The sequence below is a fragment of the Arvicanthis niloticus genome, chromosome 5 (assembly GCF_011762505.2).
Source record: "Arvicanthis niloticus isolate mArvNil1 chromosome 5, mArvNil1.pat.X, whole genome shotgun sequence".
Classification (NCBI taxonomy): Eukaryota; Metazoa; Chordata; class Mammalia; order Rodentia; family Muridae; genus Arvicanthis; species Arvicanthis niloticus.
Window position 1 is genome coordinate 21841473 of NC_047662.1, and position 16670 is coordinate 21858142.

Consider the following 16670-nt stretch of genomic DNA (forward strand, 5'->3'; position numbering starts at 1 on the left):
ACCTGGTTTACCCCGCCCCCAATCCTGAATCCCCATCCCCCCGGGGCTGGGCTGCCCCTCCCCCAGAGGCTCTTCCCTAGATAATCCATTTTGTTCTATTGTTTTCTCTCTTCTTCTCTTCTTTCTCCTCGAGCCCTGAGCCCTGTTTCCTCTTTCTCTTCCCCCTCCCCTCTGTCTCTTCATGGTGACCCCCCTAGCCTCAATCCTTGGGGCCAGTGAATTTGAGAGAGACCAGTAAACCTATATTTAATATAATCTAATCTGGCTTGAATTTGGCTCATTTCATTGATGGAGAAATAATTTATCAAGATCCATCTGCCTCTGCTTCCCTAGTGTTGGGATTAAAGCCACCGTGCCTGTCTGTGGGGTTTTGTTTGTTTGTTGTTGTTGTTTAAGACAGGATCACATGATCCTCCTGCCTCTAATTCCCATGTACTGAGATTACCGGTGTTACCATTATGCTCAATTTACAGTTTGTCTTTCAATTTATCATAGCGCCCTTTGGCTAATTTGCCAAAGGCAGAGATCATGTCTGTTTTATTGGCTCAGTGCAATAACTCTTTAAAACAGAGTGAGCCAGGGCTACACAGAGAAACCCTGTCTCAAAAACCAAAACCAACCAACCAACCAAACAAACAAACAAAAAAAACCCTCAAAAACAAACAAACCGAAAAAAACCTCTTTAAAAAAAGGTTTATTATACAAATGATCATCGATATTTCCTTTTCCTTTTCTTTCTCTCATTTCCTATGCCCTCCCTCCTGTGCTGAAGATCAAGTAAAACCCAAAGTCTCACACACACTAGGTAGTGGTGAATGATAGATCAATTAGCTCCATATTAAGTGGAAAGGCAGAGATGACCCAAAAGGACATTGCCAGGGGGTACTATGAAAGGCAAAGCCCGGTGAAACGGTGGGCAATTGTAAAATGGCAAAACAGTGGAGAAGCTAGAATTATAGACAATCGGAACACAGAGGCGCCGTGCCATGGTACTTGAGAACGGCAGGCTGTGGGTGTATGGAGGCCACGTGTACATGACCCAAAACTTTTATTACATTTTATTTTGCGTGTGTCTGTAAGTGCACGTGAGTGCAGGTGCCTGCAGAGTTCAGAGGCGTCGGTGGTAGCCCTGCAGCTGGAGTTACAGGCGGTTTGAGCTTCTAGATGTGGGTGCTGGGAACCAAACTCTGCAAAAGGAGCATTCGGAGCCATCTCTCCAACTCATAAGGGACACTCATTAATATTCTGCTTTTCCCTTCGCCTGCTCCAAGGATAGACTTTCCTCCTTGGCGGCCCATCGGGTTCAAACTCAGGATGGTCTCATAGTTCGAATCCGATGTTGCCCCACTGTCACCCCAATCCCGCCCTCCTCCGGCTAGCGGGAAGCTCCATGGCAACCCAAAACATCACAACTTCATCGAGTATCGCGAGAGGCACTAATGCGCCTGCGGCCCAGGAGAGGCGGAGCGAGGGCGGGGCCGCAGCGCAGGTGGGCGGAGCCCGAGGGCTTCCGCTATCCTACTCGGAAGACGCTCTTTTCAGGCGGCGCCCCCGCGTGACTGTGCTTTACATAATCGCGGCCCCGAGCGTCACAGTGGCGTAGTCCAATCCAGACCGAATCGGAGCCGTCGGGAACTCCACGTTCCGCCCCCTCGCGCGTGATCGACGTCCACGGGAGCCAGCGAACTGCCTCTGAGCACCGGAGAGCCCGCCTCCGCTCCCGCGGCCCGCCCTCGCTCGCCCGCCCTCCTCAGCCCGCGGGCCGGCCGCCGCCGCCAGGTTGTGCCTGAGACTGTCAGATAAAGCGGCGGGCCGGCGGGAGGGGCGGCGGCGAGCACGGCCCGGGCCGGACATGGCGGCGCTCTACGCCTGCACCAAGTGCCACCAGCGCTTCCCCTTCGAGGCGCTGTCTCAGGGGCAGCAGCTGTGCAAGGTGCGCGGGCTGGGGCGGCGGCCGGGAGCTGGGGACGCTCCGGGCGCGGCTCGGAACTCAGTCCTGCGAGGACGGCCGCCGGGGTCCTCTCGGGCAGGGTGTGGCCGGCCCGTTTTGCGGAGGATCTGAGCCGGGCCCTCAGAGGACTGCAGGGCACGTGGGGGAGCTCCGGGCCGAGTCCAGGCCCTGGCAGCCGGCGTGTCTTGGTGCTTAGCAACGGCGGGGGTTTCTTCTCGGACCCGGTGAGGTCGCGGGAGGGGACGGCGAGTCTTCTGTTTGTCCCCGACTGGCCCCCGGGAAGATTCCCTTGGACCGCCTTCTCCCCTGCCGTGGTTGCCCGTGGTCGCCTTGGGTGTAGAATGAGGGCCCAGAGATTCCCCCTATCCTGGCTGAGATTGAACCCCGGAGTCAGGTGCTGCCCGTGAGGAGTGTCTCGAACTCGGACACTTCATGGGCGTTTTTCAGCCAATCTCAAAGTTAGAGGTGGCAAGGCTATATTAAGGAAAATGAAAAAACATAGACTTGGAACACCACAAGAATAGGATGACTTTTTAGCATCTAGTTGGCAGCCTTCTGCCTCTCCCTAAGCATTTTTTTAACCCATGAAGTGCCAACGTTTTTATTTATTTCTTCCTCCCACCTCCTCTGTTCCGAGTGAATCGAGAGGAACAGTTAAGTCGCCAAGCTCGTGCGAAGTTGCCGTTGACAAATCCTCAGATGTTTCAGATTCAGAGTGTGTGTGTCCGATGTGTGTAGTTCACCAAAAAAATAAATAAATTAATAATTAAAGATGCCCGTATCTTTCCTTTAGCCACTTGGGTTTACCAAGTCTGAAAGATAGGGTTGAGGACCCCTTTAGACATAAAAACTACGATTTAAAAATTTTTGTTTTTGAGGCAGGGTCTTACAACTTGTAACTCTGAAGAGATCTGACTGTCTCTGTCTCCCAAATGCTGGGATTAAAGTTGTGTACAGCTGTTCAGCCTAAGACTGTATGAGTTTTTTTTTTTTTTTTTTTTTTAAAAGGAAGTTCTATAAACAAAAGGCTTTAATCTTTTGCCTTCAGATCACAAGTAATCCTCGATATCCCACAAAGGCAGACGAGCCAGCACTGGACTCCAGAGATCTAACCACCAATCTAGAGCTTACTCATGATATATTTGTTTTAAAATGTATGCGTACTTCATACAGATTCCTACTCCCACATCAACAGCCGGGAAGCGATGCACACAGAGAGGAGGGAAGAAGGTCCAGAGAGGTGAATGACTCACTCAGGCCTCTTGCTAGCAACAGTTACTACCCAGGTCTGCCGAGTCTTACTGAAGATTGTTTCTGCTCCCCAGTTCCTTTTCAAACTATCTCCTTTCATTTCAGGAATGCCGGATTGCCCACCCTGTTGTGAAGTGTACCTACTGCAGGACTGAGTACCAGCAGGAGAGGTAGAGTTCTGCTTGACCAAGAAAGAAGTTTTTGTTTTTCTTGTTCTTTTGTTTCTAGTTACTTTGTTTTGTTTTTGAGATGGTAGTCCAGGCTAGCTTTCAATTTGAAACAATCTTTATCTTCAACCTCCCTAGGGCTGGGATTAAAAAGTGTTGAACCGCCACATCTGCCTGGAGAAACATGAACAGCTCTGGGTGTGGTGGGTTACTTCTTTAATACCAGCAGTCCTGTTGGCTAGAGAGATGGCTAAGTGCTTAAAACTGCTCTTCCAGAGGACCAGAGTTCAAGTGAGACACTCATAGCAGATTTGTTGTAACTTTAGTTCCAGGGGATCTAACTCCTCTGGTCTCCATGGGCACCTGAAGAGACATGTACATACCTACAGGACACACATTTTAAAAAATAGTAACATTTAAAAAAATATGCCAGGCATGGTGTCACAGTCTATAATCCTGGTATTAAGGAGGCAGAGGCAGGAAGATCTCTGAGTTCAAGGCCAGCCTTGTCAACACAGCCAGCTCCAGGACAGTCAGACCATGTTTCTCTTACAAAGTCTTATACAAAAATAGCAGTGCTCCTTTAACTGTAGACTGGGAAGCAGTCTAGTCTCAGAGTGGAAGTTAAAGGCCCTCTAGGTTTACACATTACACAGAGAAATTGTATCTTAAAAAACGTGCTCCTGTGCTGGAGAGATGGCTCAGCAGTTAAGAGCACTGACTGCTCTGCTAGAGGTCCTGAGTTCAGTTCCCAGCAACCACCTGGTGGCTCACAACCATCTATAATGAGCTCTGATGTACTCTTCTAGTGTGTCTGAAGACAGCTACAGTGTACTCATATAAGTAAAAAATAAATAAATCTAAAAAAACGAAACAAAAAAAAAATGCTCCTATACCACCTGGCTACATTTTTATACATTTTTATTTTTTAAGATACAATTTCTCTTTTGTATCTTAAAAAATAAAAATGTAGCCAGGTGGTGTAGGAGCAAGTTTTTATCCCCAGCCCTCAGGAGCTGACCTCTGAGTTTGAGGCCAGCCTGGTCTACATAGTGAGTTCCAGGACAGCCAGGGATATACAGAAAAACCTTTTCTCCAAAAACAAAATATAAAAATGTAAATAGATTATTTTTATTCTCTTAAAGTTTTCTGCTTTTATTTCATGTACACATAGGGCTGTAATTAATTTTACATCCTTTTTTTTTGTCAGATGAGGTCTTACTAGGTAGATTAGATAGCCTTTTTTTTTTTTTAAGTTTTATTTTTATTGTTAAGTGTAATGGTGAGCTCAGGTGCTGGTAGAAGCTTAGAGGCATCAGAAGCGGTTGGGACTGGAGTGAAGGTGGTAGTAAGCCATACAGCGTGTTGCTGAAACGGAACTTGGGTCCTCTGGAAAAACAGCAAGTGTTCTTAAAGAATCTCTGCAGTCCTGGGATGGTCTCATGCTCAAGAGATCCACTTGCCTCTGCCTCCACAGTGCTGAGAACAAAGGCATTCACCATCACCGAAGCTTAAACTTACAGATATGTAGTCAATTACATTATATACAAATTATGTAGTTTCTTGTATATTGATGGGTATATAGTATACGTTATTTCCTGTCTGTTACCCATTGTTTGCTTAGATTTTTATTTTACTAGTGCAATTTTCTGCCACTTTGAAAAGGAAGTGGCAAGCTCAGCATGGTGATACAGGTCTATAATCCTAGGGACTAATGAGACCTGTCTCAGCTAAACAAAGGTAACTATGTACTGATCAAGGATCTGAAAAGTAATTGACAAATGACTTTAAACATTTAACCAGGGGCTGGAGAGATGGCTCAGTGGTTAAGAGTACTGATTGTTCTTCCAGAGGTCCTGAGTTCAATTCCCAGCAACCACATTGGTGGCTTATCTGTAATGGGATCTGATGCCCTTTTCTGGTGTGTCTGAAGACAGCTACAGTATACTCATATACATAAAATAAATAAATCTTAAAAAAAAAACAAAACAAAAATCCTCCACATTTAACCAGGCTGTCAGAGTACTGAGAGAGAGAGAGAGAGAGAGAGAGAGAGAGAGAGAGAGAAAGAACGAACCTGTCTCACAAAAATAAAACACAGAGACACACAGACACACACGCACATGCACACGCACACACACACACACCACGCCAGCAGTTCTTTAATTGCAAGCCTGGTGAGCTGCAGCCTGACTACCAAAAGGTAGAGTAAGCTGGTGTGGCCAGCAGTCTGGAGTTGATGCTGCAGACTTACACCTTACTATCAGCTCTGTTTCTCAGGTATTCATCTGAAGCCAAGAGAATTAACTTCTTTTCTGGTATTTGGTTTCATATTTTGAGGGCCTTTTCTGTACATTGTAGTTTTATATAGGGATTCTTAAAGATGTCATAATTAAAGCTGGGCATGTGGTCTCACATCTGTAGTCACAGCATTCAAGAGGCAGCAACAGGAGCTCAAAGCTGTTTATTCTCAACTACATTAGTGAGTTGGAGGCCAGCATGGGCTACGTGAGTAAAGTTCTAGACTTGGGAGTTGGGGATGGGACATGGTACGTTATCTGAAGTAACTGATTCTCTATTTAAGTTGTCATTATTAGTTTACCGAATGTCCAGACTCTATGTCATCTGTCCCCTAGCACCTAAGCAGTGACAAATTCCTTGGACTTAGGAGGAATAAGTTTTCAGATGTTCTAAGAAAAGTCTTACATTTCATTTTTTCTTTAACAGTAAAACCAATACGATATGCAAGAAGTGTGCTCAGAATGTGCAGCTGTACGGAACGGTGAGTGGGGGAGTGGGTGAGTTGGGGAGTGGATGAGTGGGTGTCTCTGCAGAGCCTAACGGCAGTGAGCTCTTAGACCTCTTACAGCTTAGCCTTCTGTGCTGGAGCGATGGCTCAGAGGTGAGGGTACTTGTTCCCAGAGGACCTGGGTTCTGTTCCCAGCACCCACATGGGGGCTCACAGCCATCTATAACTCCATTTCTAGGGTTCCTGGAGCCCCCTTCTAGCATCTGCAGGCAGTGTGCACGTGTAATGCACACTCAGATATGCAGATACCCATACATACAAAAGAAAGTTTTGAAATCACACACACACACACAACCACAAAACTTCACCTTCCCATTTTTCCTTCCTCTCCCTCCTCCTTTCTTTCCTGCCTTCCTTCCTAAATATTTGTTGACATGGCATGCATGTGAATGTCGGAGGTAAGCTTTGTGGAGTTCTCTCCCATCTTTGTGAGTTCTGGGCTTTGGCAAGCATCTTTGCACTCTGAGTCGTCTCTTTGGCTGGTTTTCGGGGTATTTTGTTTGGTTTTGAGTCAGGGTCTCACTAGGTGACTGTAGACTAGGCTGGCCTCTAACTCAGAAACTCACCTGTGTCTATGTTTTGAATGCTAGGTTTAAAGGTGTTCACCACCATACTTGGCCTGTTTTTGTTTTTATTTTGAGAGAGTTATTCATGTAGCCCAAACTGGCCTCAAACTCAGTTGTTCTATTGGATTTTTTTTGTTGAAGTTTCATCATGGATTCTAGTGAGTTTTGGTTATTCGTTATTTTATTTATTTAAAAATCAATAATCCTGTGGGGAGGGTGTGATGAGTGCTAAGAACTGGGCTTCATTTGAACACTATGGGGCAAATGTGTGATGTTGGGAATATGTTTACCACATGTCATGTGCTGTGGACTACAAAGTAGAATTATTGCAATACAAATGTGCCAGCTTCTGATAGACTTACTTGACCCTTCCTTTCTGTCCAGCCTAAGCCTTGTCAGTATTGCAACATAATTGCTGCGTTTATTGGGAATAAATGCCAACGCTGCACGAATTCAGAGAAGAAGTATGGACCCCCATATTCCTGTGAGCAGTGCAAACAGCAGTGTGCATTTGACAGGAAGGATGATCGAAAGAAGGTAAATTGCTGCGTTTTCTCGTCCTCTTGTCCTCTTCATCATCTTCTTCTTCCTCTTCCTCCTCTTTAGGAATTAAGTTGGGCCCAAATCAGGTGGAGGTGGACATACTTCTGAAATCCTTTCCTGATTCTGTTACCAACCTTGAAGAGTTAGCCTTTGTTTCTTTATTTATTCAATCTGGACTATTATATTCTAACATTTCTTTAAATAAGATTTTTTGTTACTTTTTTTATTGTGTGTGTATGAGAGGGAAGCTTGCTGCAGTATATGCATGTTTGTATGTGAAGGGATTGCCTTCTCCTAACAGCATGTGGGTCCCAGGGATGAAACCCAGGTGGACAGGCTTGATGGCCAGTGCCTTACCCACTGAACCATCTCATCTCACCAGCCCCATTTCTCTTTCTTTAAAACAAAGAAATGTTTTTTTGTTTTTGTTTTATTTTTTTAGAATTATTGGTGCATTTGTGGCCTGCATGTATACATGTGAACTACATGCGTGCTTGGTGCTGGAGACGATCAGGAGAGGGCATCAGATCCCCTGGAGTTGGTTGGATTGGGGTGTGGTTTGGAGTCACCATGTGTGTGCTGGGAATCAAACCAGGGTTCTCTATGAGAGCAACAAGCACTTTTAACATTTGAGCCATCTCTCCATCCAGTCTCCTGTTTTACCTTTTTTTTTTAAAGATTTATTTATTTTATGGATAGCTGTCTTCAAACACACCAGAAGGGGGCATTGGATCCCATTACAGATGGTTGTGAGCCACCATGTGGTTGCTGGGAATTGAACTCAGGACCTCTGGAAGAGCAGTCAGTGTGCTTAACAGCTGAGCCCTCTCTCCAGCCCCCGTTTTGCTTTTTAAGACAGAGTCTCTTTGTATCTATGGTTACCCTTTCACTTACTGTATAGACCAGGCTGGCCTCAAGTGTCGAGATTAAAGATGTTTGCCGTCACGCTCTGTCTATTTATTACATTTGTGCATTTGCTTTTGTGTTCATGTGTGTCTGTGTGCCCACCTGTGTACCACAGGCACACCTGTGGAATGCAGAGGACGGCTTGCAGGAGTCCTTTGGTCTTTTTTTTTGTTTGGTCTCCTACTATATGGTTCCCAGGTTTGGCAGCAGGTGCTTTTACCCACTGAGTCGCCTTTCTGGCCCCTAACATTTCTTGTTTGTTTTGGTTTGTTGAGACAGGGTTTCAACAGTGTGTAGTACTGGCTGTCCCAGAACTAGATTTGTAGACCAGGTTGGCCTCAAGCTCAAAAGAGATCTGCCTGGCTCTGCCTTCCAGTGCTGGGACTAAAGGTGTGCACCACCACAGATGTCTTCCCCTAAGAATTGAAGTTAGGGCCTGTATGATCACTCAGTAGATGAAGGTTCTTGCTACAAGGCCAGATGACCTGAACATCTCCAGAACACACATGGTGAAAGAGATTGACTTGTCTAAGCTGTCCTTTGAATTCTACATGTGCACAAAAGCTGCCTCCACATAATAAATAATACTGTAATACAATTTTAAAATAATTCACATTATAGTGAGCAATATCCCACATAAGTTGTCATTGGGAGAAGTTTGTGTAAGTCTAAAAAGTAGAGCTTACAGTATGAGGTTATGGTGCTATTACTGTGTAGTTCCTGATGTGTCTCTGCGTGGAAATTAAAGCTCACAGGATGGTACCAGATAGAATGTGCACATGGAGGGATGTAGTATCTTGGTGGATCAAAATACTTTGGTCATACTATGCTCTCTGCTTGAGACCCTCTAGTGGCTTCCATTTCTGCCTGAGTAAAATCAGGTTTTTCCATGCCTGCCAGGTTTTCCCAGTACTCTGTTTCCTCCTGCGTTCTCTCACCACTGACAATGCTGACCGCCCGCCTTTCAGCTCTCAGGCTCCCCCACTTTCTTCCCTCTGACTTTGTGCTGGTTGTTCTTTGCTTTATGCAGCCTTTTCCAGAGATAATTATTTAATCTGTTTCTTTGGTCTTAATTTGGATGACACCTCTTTATAGAGACCTTTTGGGGTGGGGGGAGGGGGGGAAGAGGAGGAGACACAGTGTCTCAGGTAGCCTAGGCTGGCCCTGATCCTCTTGCCTCTGCCTCCACAAGTGCTAGACTATAGTGGAGCACCACAGCACATGCCAGAGACATCTTTAATTCCTGTGGTTACAATCCACATCCCCCTTTATTGCATACATACATAATGCAGTATTATTAAAAAAAATTTATACCATTCTTTTTACCCATGTTTCCCACCCCTTTAGTCTTTCAACTCTTTTCTCCATCTTTTTCTCTCTTGAAGATCTAATGGCCTGGCCATGGTAAGGAGGCGGTAAGGAAATACTTAGCAATGAAGACTGTGATAGTACTGAACTGCCAATGGCCAGAGGGCTTTTAAGGCTGGCTCTTGGTAACCAAATTTATTAATTTATAGTGGAAGGTCATAGCTTTCATTATTGAAAATATTCCTGTCTGCCAGCAAGGACACCTTCCCTAAACAAGATACTGGAAAAGCTGTGTTAGTAACCAGGAGATACCTTTAGTGGTGTTCCCTGAACTGTAGAGATGGCTCAGTGGTTAAGAGCTCTGGCTGTTTTTCCGAGGATCCAGGTTTAATTCCTAATATTTACCTGGCAGCTCACAACTCTCTGTATCCAGGGGAGCCAGTGCCCTCTCTGGCTCCTGAGTACACAGCATACACATGGTAAACTGACACACATGCAGGCAAAACACCCATACACATAAGATAAAAACAAAGGGAAAATAGTACTCTGTCTCCAGGGCTAAGAGACTGCTTGGGCTATCTTGTTCCTGGGACTCGCTGAATGATTTTGGGAAGTTGTTCTCATAATGTGTCTATTTCTTTATCTTTCTTGATGGGAATAACAGTTACAGCAGAGAAACAGGGCAACTGAATGAGGTATTTACAGAAAATAGCTTTTTCGTTTTGTTTGTTTGAGACAGGCTCTCACTGTGTAGCCCTGGATGGCCTTGAACTCACAGCTATCTGCCTGCTTCTGCCTCCTGAGTGCTGGTGTTGAGGTTCAAGCCACCACAATTGGCTTTTGTTTGATTTGAGATAAAAGCTCCTTGGACTCACTATGCAGTAAGATTGGCCTGGACTCCTGGTCCTCTTGCCTGTATCTTCTGGGTGCTGGGATTATAAGAATGTATCACTACGCCGGGCGTTGGTGGCACATGCCTTTAATCCCAGCACTTGGGAGGCAGAAGCAGGTGGATTTCTGAGTTCGAGGTCAGCCTGGTCTACAGAGTGAGTTCCAGGACAGCCAGGGCTACAAAGAAAAAAACCCTGTCTCAGAAAAACCAAACAAAAACAAATGCTTTTTAAAGATTTATTTATTTTTATTTATATGAGTACACTGTAGCTGTCTTCAGACACAGAAGAGGGCGTCAGATCCCATTACAGATGGTTGTGAGCCACCATGTGGTTGCTGGGAATTGAACTCAGGAAGAGCAGTCAGTGCTCTTAACTGCTGAGCCATCTCTCTAGCCCCAAACAAAAAATTTAAAGTATAATTACACCCCTTTTCCCCTTCAGCTTCTCCTATATTCCCTCCTCCCTCTCAAGTTGCAGGTCCTCTTTTTTCTTAGTTATCGTTAAATATATACTTACAAACATATAAATATATAAATATAACCTGCACAGTCCGTTTAGTGTTATTTGTATGCATATGATTTCAGGCCTGGCCACATAGTATTGGATTTTCTATTAGGGCTGAACATTTCTTCTCTGCTCTTGGTATCCTTAGTTGTCTGTAGTGAGGTCTAGTCTTTTAAATGTTTGTTTCTTATTTCATGTGCATTGGTGTTTTGCCTGCATGTGTGTCTATGTAAGGATATCATATTCCTTAGAACTGAAGTTACAGACAGTTGTGAGCTGCCCTGCCATGTGGGTGCTGGGACTTGAACCCAGGTACTTTGGAAGAGCAGCTAGTGCTCTTAACCACTGAACCATTTCTCCAGCCCCTAGATAAAATTCTTAATTTTAAGCCTGGAATATGGGGCTTGAGAGAGGTACTGAGGTCCAGAGGTCCTGAGTTCAATTCCCAGCAACCACACGGTGGCTCACAACCATCTGTAATGGGATCTGATGCCCTCTTCTGGTGTGTCTAAAGATACCACAGTGTACTCATGTACATAAAGTAAATAAATGAATAAATATTTAAAAAAACTGTAACATAACTCAGTAAATGATCTCTAATATTAGTATTAATATTGCTAATGTTAGTATTGTTAATTTCTATTTCCTCTGTTGTCAAATTTATTAAATTCTTACATTATTAATTAACAATCCTACTCTAAGGGTTTGGGCTTTTTTTTTTTCTCTTGAGACAATGTTTCTTTCTGTAGCCCTGTTTGTCCTGGACTCCCTTTGCACACCTGACTAGCCTCCAGCACCACACACAGCCTAAGACCTTGGTTTTCCTGCCTCCCTTCTTCCCTCCCTCCCTTTCTTCCTTCCTTTCTTCTTTCCTTCCTTCCTTCCTTTGAGACAATCTTAACTCAGTGCCTGTCTTGGCACTCACTGTAACACAGGACTGAGCTGCCACCAGTATATTGGATTCTCTTCTCTTCTCTTTCTTAAAGCAGAGTTAGAGTTTAATAAGAAAAGGTGTTGGGGGCTGCAGAGAAGAGCTCAGGCTCCTCTTCCAGAGGACCTGGCTGGATTGAGTACCTAGCACCCACATGACAGCATTTAACCACCTGTAACTCCAGCCCCTCTTCTGACCTCCATAGGTACCAGGTATGCCTGTGGTACACAGATGTCTGTGCAGGCAGAACACCCATATACATCAAATAAGATAACTCTAAAGCATTTTTAAAGATGTTGGCCCAGATATGATGGTACATGTCTTTAATACATTTTCCCACATAGGTGAAAGAAAGAGACAGATCTCTGTGGACTACATAGTGAGTTCCTAGAGACCTATCTCAAATAAAAACATTTCTCTGTGTGGCCCTGGCTGTCCTGTAACTCACTCTGTAGAGCAAGCTGGCCTTGAACTCAAAGATCTGCCTGTCTCTGCGCCCAAGTGCTGGGACTAAAGGTGTGCAGCATAAGTCAATTTCGGATTTTGTGGCCTCATACTAATTGGCTTGTGTACATTGTCACCAAGTCCTCTCTGACTTGCCCCAGGCTCACAGGACTGGAGCGAACGCTCGGGCTCGGATCTGGCAGCCCATGTGCTCATGGTCTCAGCACTGACCTCACCTCCCCTTCATTTTGTCTTCTCATCCAGGTGGATGGGAAGCTCCTGTGTTGGCTGTGCACACTGTCATACAAGCGTGTCCTTCTGAAGACCAAAGAGCAGAGGAGGCACCTGAGCAGCTCTTCTCGAGGCAGCCATCAGGAGAAGGAGCAGTACAGCCGCCTGAGTGGTGGCAGCCATTACAACAGGTAACCCCAGATGCACAGAGGACAGAGGAGCTGGCAGGGCAAGTGCCATATTCCAAGGCAGTTGAAGACGGTGCCATCTCACAGAAGCTCTCCTGTTGTCACCACCTTTAGGAAGTCTCTTGCTTGCCATACTTTATAGTTCCTGTGTCTCCAAGCCAAGGAGTTTCTGTATCATGGCTTTAAGGTCTGTAGGCCTTCTGAATGAGTGCACTTCTCAGCTTTACTGTGCATAAGCTCTTGGCGACGGGACATTCTGTTTCCTGTCTGGAGACAGCATTTGAAATACGTATTTTGACGAATAGTTAATAGATATCCTAGGCTTTTTCAGAGTGAGAACTAGTCAAAAGATGTCCTTTCCTTGATGGCTGAAGCTTCCTTAAGAGTATGTACAATAATATTGGGACTTTAGGTTTAAACCTGTCTCTAGCAAGTTTTCTCATGAACAGTGAGGAAGAGAATAGTGTTACCTTATGGGGTTGTTGTGAAGGCAAATTACATGAATAGCAGTTTGTTTTCTAATGACGGGATTCAATGGGTTTTAGCTGTTTTTTTTTTTTTTTTTTTTTTTTTTCTTTCTGTCATTATGGGTTTGTTTGTTCTCTAGGCATTATTAAGTACTCTTGTGGGCCAGGGCTCTGCTGGGAATACAGAGATGAATAAAAACCATGCTGCTCTCAATAGTATGCTGTCTGGTAGAGAAGACAGACTTGTAATCAAATCATTGCAGTCTAATGCAATGGGCACTACTTTAAAAACTTGTCAAGATTCAGGCAAGAAAGGCAGTTCTAATTAACTGCCTAGGAAGTCCAGAAGGCTGGCGTGGAGATGAGCCTGTTGTAACTATCCCAGATGGATTGGTCTTGTCAGGTGACAATGAGGCAGGGTCATCCTCTGAGAGGGACTAGTGCTTGCGGAGGACCAGAGGGCTTGAGACTGCGCAGATCCCGTGAGATTTGTGTTGCTGGAAACTGGAGGAGGAGGAAAAAAGGCCTGCATAGCTTGTCAGTGGCTAGTGGGCAGCCACTGAAGGGCCCTTTCGAGGGAAGGACCCAGCCTGTGTTGGCAGTAATTACGAAGCTAGTAGGGAAGGCACTGAGTACGTGGCCCAGGACTGGGAATGTAGCTCACTGTAGTGATTGCCTGATGTTCTCAAAGCCTTGGGTGTGCACATCTTCCCAAAGGGGCTGCTCTTTTGTGTAAGTATAGATAAGCTTAGAAATGTCACAGGAACCTCCTCTCAGGCTGGAGGTGATGGTACATACCTGCAACCCAAATTCTGCAGGATGCAGAAGGATCCTGAGTTTAAGGCCAGCTACATCTACATAGGGTGTTGTAAGCCAGTCTGAGCTACATGAAACCTTGCCTCACCCTCACATACCCCAACTTCTCCTACCCTTCTCGCCACTGTACACACATACAAAGAACCATCCTGAGGATACCTTGCAACAGTAAGAAGGTACTTAGGAGTGAAGCTTCTAAGAAACATTTGATGCCTGTAGTTCTCAGGGTTCTCATGTGGATGAACACATGGATCATAACTTAAGAGAAACCAGGGAGGGGAGGAAGAAGTTTAGGTTTTGAAATGCTTTGTTTGAAGTTCTAGCAGAATTGTTCAAAGCTGATCCTGGAACTGAGAAGAATCAGACATGAGTCAGTAGTAGTACATTAAAAAAAAAAAATCACTAACAGCCCAGCAGTGGCAGTGCACACGTTTAATACCAGCACTCAGGAGACAGAGGCAGGTGGATCTCCATGAGTTCAAAGCCACTCAGAGAGAGAGAGAGAGAGAGAGAGAGAGAGAGAGAGAGAGAGAGAGAGAATGAATATAAAAATGAAAATGAATGAGAATATCTCCAGGACAACCAAGGCTACACAGAAAAATCCTGTTTCAAAAAAGAGAAGTCAAGAAACATGGAGATGAATTTACATCAGTCCTATATCCTCACTTGAATTTAATTCAGTAGAATGTCAAAAAAGCATCTAGAATCCTCATTGTGGCCCCAGTGTTGTGTCATAGTTCTAATGGAGCAGCTTTTCCATGCCTGTTAAAACCACACTGCTTGATGTACAACTTAAGAGCAGAGACTGAGGACAAAAGTGGGAAGCATTCAGTATTCAAGAATCAGGAAGCAGCTATCCCAAAATAGGATGTGTGAGTGGTGAAGAGTCCAAGGAGAGAGCACTCACTGAGGTCACACTGAGGAGAGGTCCAAGAAGGAGAGAGCACTCACTGAGGTCACACTGAGGAGAGGTCCAAGAAGGAGAGAGCACTCACTGAGGTCACACTGAGGAGAGGTCCAAGAAGGAGAGAGCACTCACTGAGGTCACACACTGAGGAGAGGTCCAAGGAGAGCACTCACTGAGATCACACACTGAGGAGAGGTTCAAGGAGAGAGCACTCACTGAGATCACACTGAGGAGAGGTCAGATGAGAAGCATGGCCACTGGGAAGGGGGCTCAGCAGGTAAGAACACTTCCAGAGGTTCTGGGTTCATTCCCTAGCACCCCCAGGGTGGCTCCCAACCATCTGCAGCTCCAGTTCCAAGGCATCTGATGTATCTCCTCTGGCCTCTGAGGATGCACACAGCGTGCACCTGTACATGTATACAAAATACTCTCACATATAAAAGTGTAGCACAAGTGGGTGACATTGGGACACCCATCAGTGTAAAGGGGTAAAGGGGTTCCATGACAGTAACAAGAGGTTTCCAGCTTTGATGCTAAGGCCAGTTTATGGGTGATCTTACTAGACTTAAAACTGATTTTATTGTGGGACTAAGGTCCATATTGGATTCACAAGGGATATGACCAGGAAGGCCAGGAGTTGAACTGTGCCTGCTCGGTTTCTCATTGCTGCTTTCCTGCTGGAGATCATTGGGTAGCTCAGGGAGCCTTGATGAAGTCATCTTCTTCAAGGCCAAGAGAATAACTTGTTGGTATTTCCCAGAACTATGAGATGGAAGATGCATGTGATGCAGGAAACAAAGACTTGGTAAACCGGAAGACAGACTCTGTTTTTTACTGTACTGTCACAGTTCTGTTTTATAATGATTAAATCAGAATGGTTATGACCCCACGGAAACTGGGATCCAGGTGCACTGAGGCCAAGTACTGAACCTGTGAAACCACCTTGGTAGATTTTACTAATTAAAAATAATAAGCTGTTGCACAGAAGAAATTGTTTGTCGGTTGGCAGACATTCCTTGGAGTGTGTTACTAATCTTTGATTTCTAATATGTCTCTCTCTCTTTTTGCCATCAAAAGCCAGAAAACACTTTCTACATCTTCAATTCAAAATGAAATCCCAAAGAAAAAATCCAAGTTTGAGTCAATCACAACTAATGGAGACAGGTGAGCCAGTTGGAGTGTGAGTGCACACACTTGGAACACATACACAAATCTTGACAACACTGAAGTAAACCTTGGAGCTAGCCATGCTCCCTAGTGGACCAGTTCTGAGTGCTGTGCTGTGCAGCCACTTTATAGTTGATAGTAAGTTATACTGATGGCTGTGTATCAGTTGAGTACAAGAATTTAGTGGGCATGTTGGCTCATGCTTGTAATCTCAAATTTTGGAAGGTTGAGACAGTTTGGTGGCCTTGAATTCAAAGCCAGTCTGATGTAAATAGATAGTTCCAGGCCACCTTGGATGACAGTTTGAGATCCTGCCTCAAAAAACAAAAACAAGATATTTGTGTGTGATGGCATAATATTTTAATGCAGCACTTGGGAAGCAGAGGCAGATAGATCTCTGTGAGTTCAAGGCCAGCCAGGGCTACATAGTGAGACCTTGTTCAAAATAGAACTAATAACCAGATTAACAATAGTCAAGTCCTTCAGTCCCTTGAGAAGGTCTTAAAAGTGAGGCACTGAATGTCCTGTGTGATCTGTGCCTGCAGCCTCCTCTGGGAGGAGTTGGTTTAGAGACAACCGAGGCAGGGTGAGGGCCGGGCTGCATGTCTGTCAGGATATTCC

General features: G+C 45.0%; 1 protein-coding gene across 2 annotated transcripts in view; it reads left to right on the forward strand.

Moving 5' to 3' along the window:
* Nucleotides 1-1426: 1426 nt before the first annotated feature.
* Nucleotides 1427-16670, forward strand: part of Fam76a (family with sequence similarity 76 member A) — a 28489-nt gene continuing 13245 nt past the window's right edge. Inside the window, exons 1-6 of one of the 2 annotated variants that reach the window (XM_034502880.1) lie at nucleotides 1427-1933; nucleotides 3308-3372; nucleotides 6097-6151; nucleotides 7129-7281; nucleotides 12538-12695; nucleotides 15960-16046. In XM_034502880.1, the coding sequence (XP_034358771.1) occupies nucleotides 1853-1933; nucleotides 3308-3372; nucleotides 6097-6151; nucleotides 7129-7281; nucleotides 12538-12695; nucleotides 15960-16046 (599 nt within the window). In that variant the 5' untranslated portion in view covers nucleotides 1427-1852. The remainder of the gene's footprint in view (nucleotides 1934-3307; nucleotides 3373-6096; nucleotides 6152-7128; nucleotides 7282-12537; nucleotides 12696-15959; nucleotides 16047-16670) is intronic. The other variant, XM_034502882.2, reaches the window with a different exon arrangement.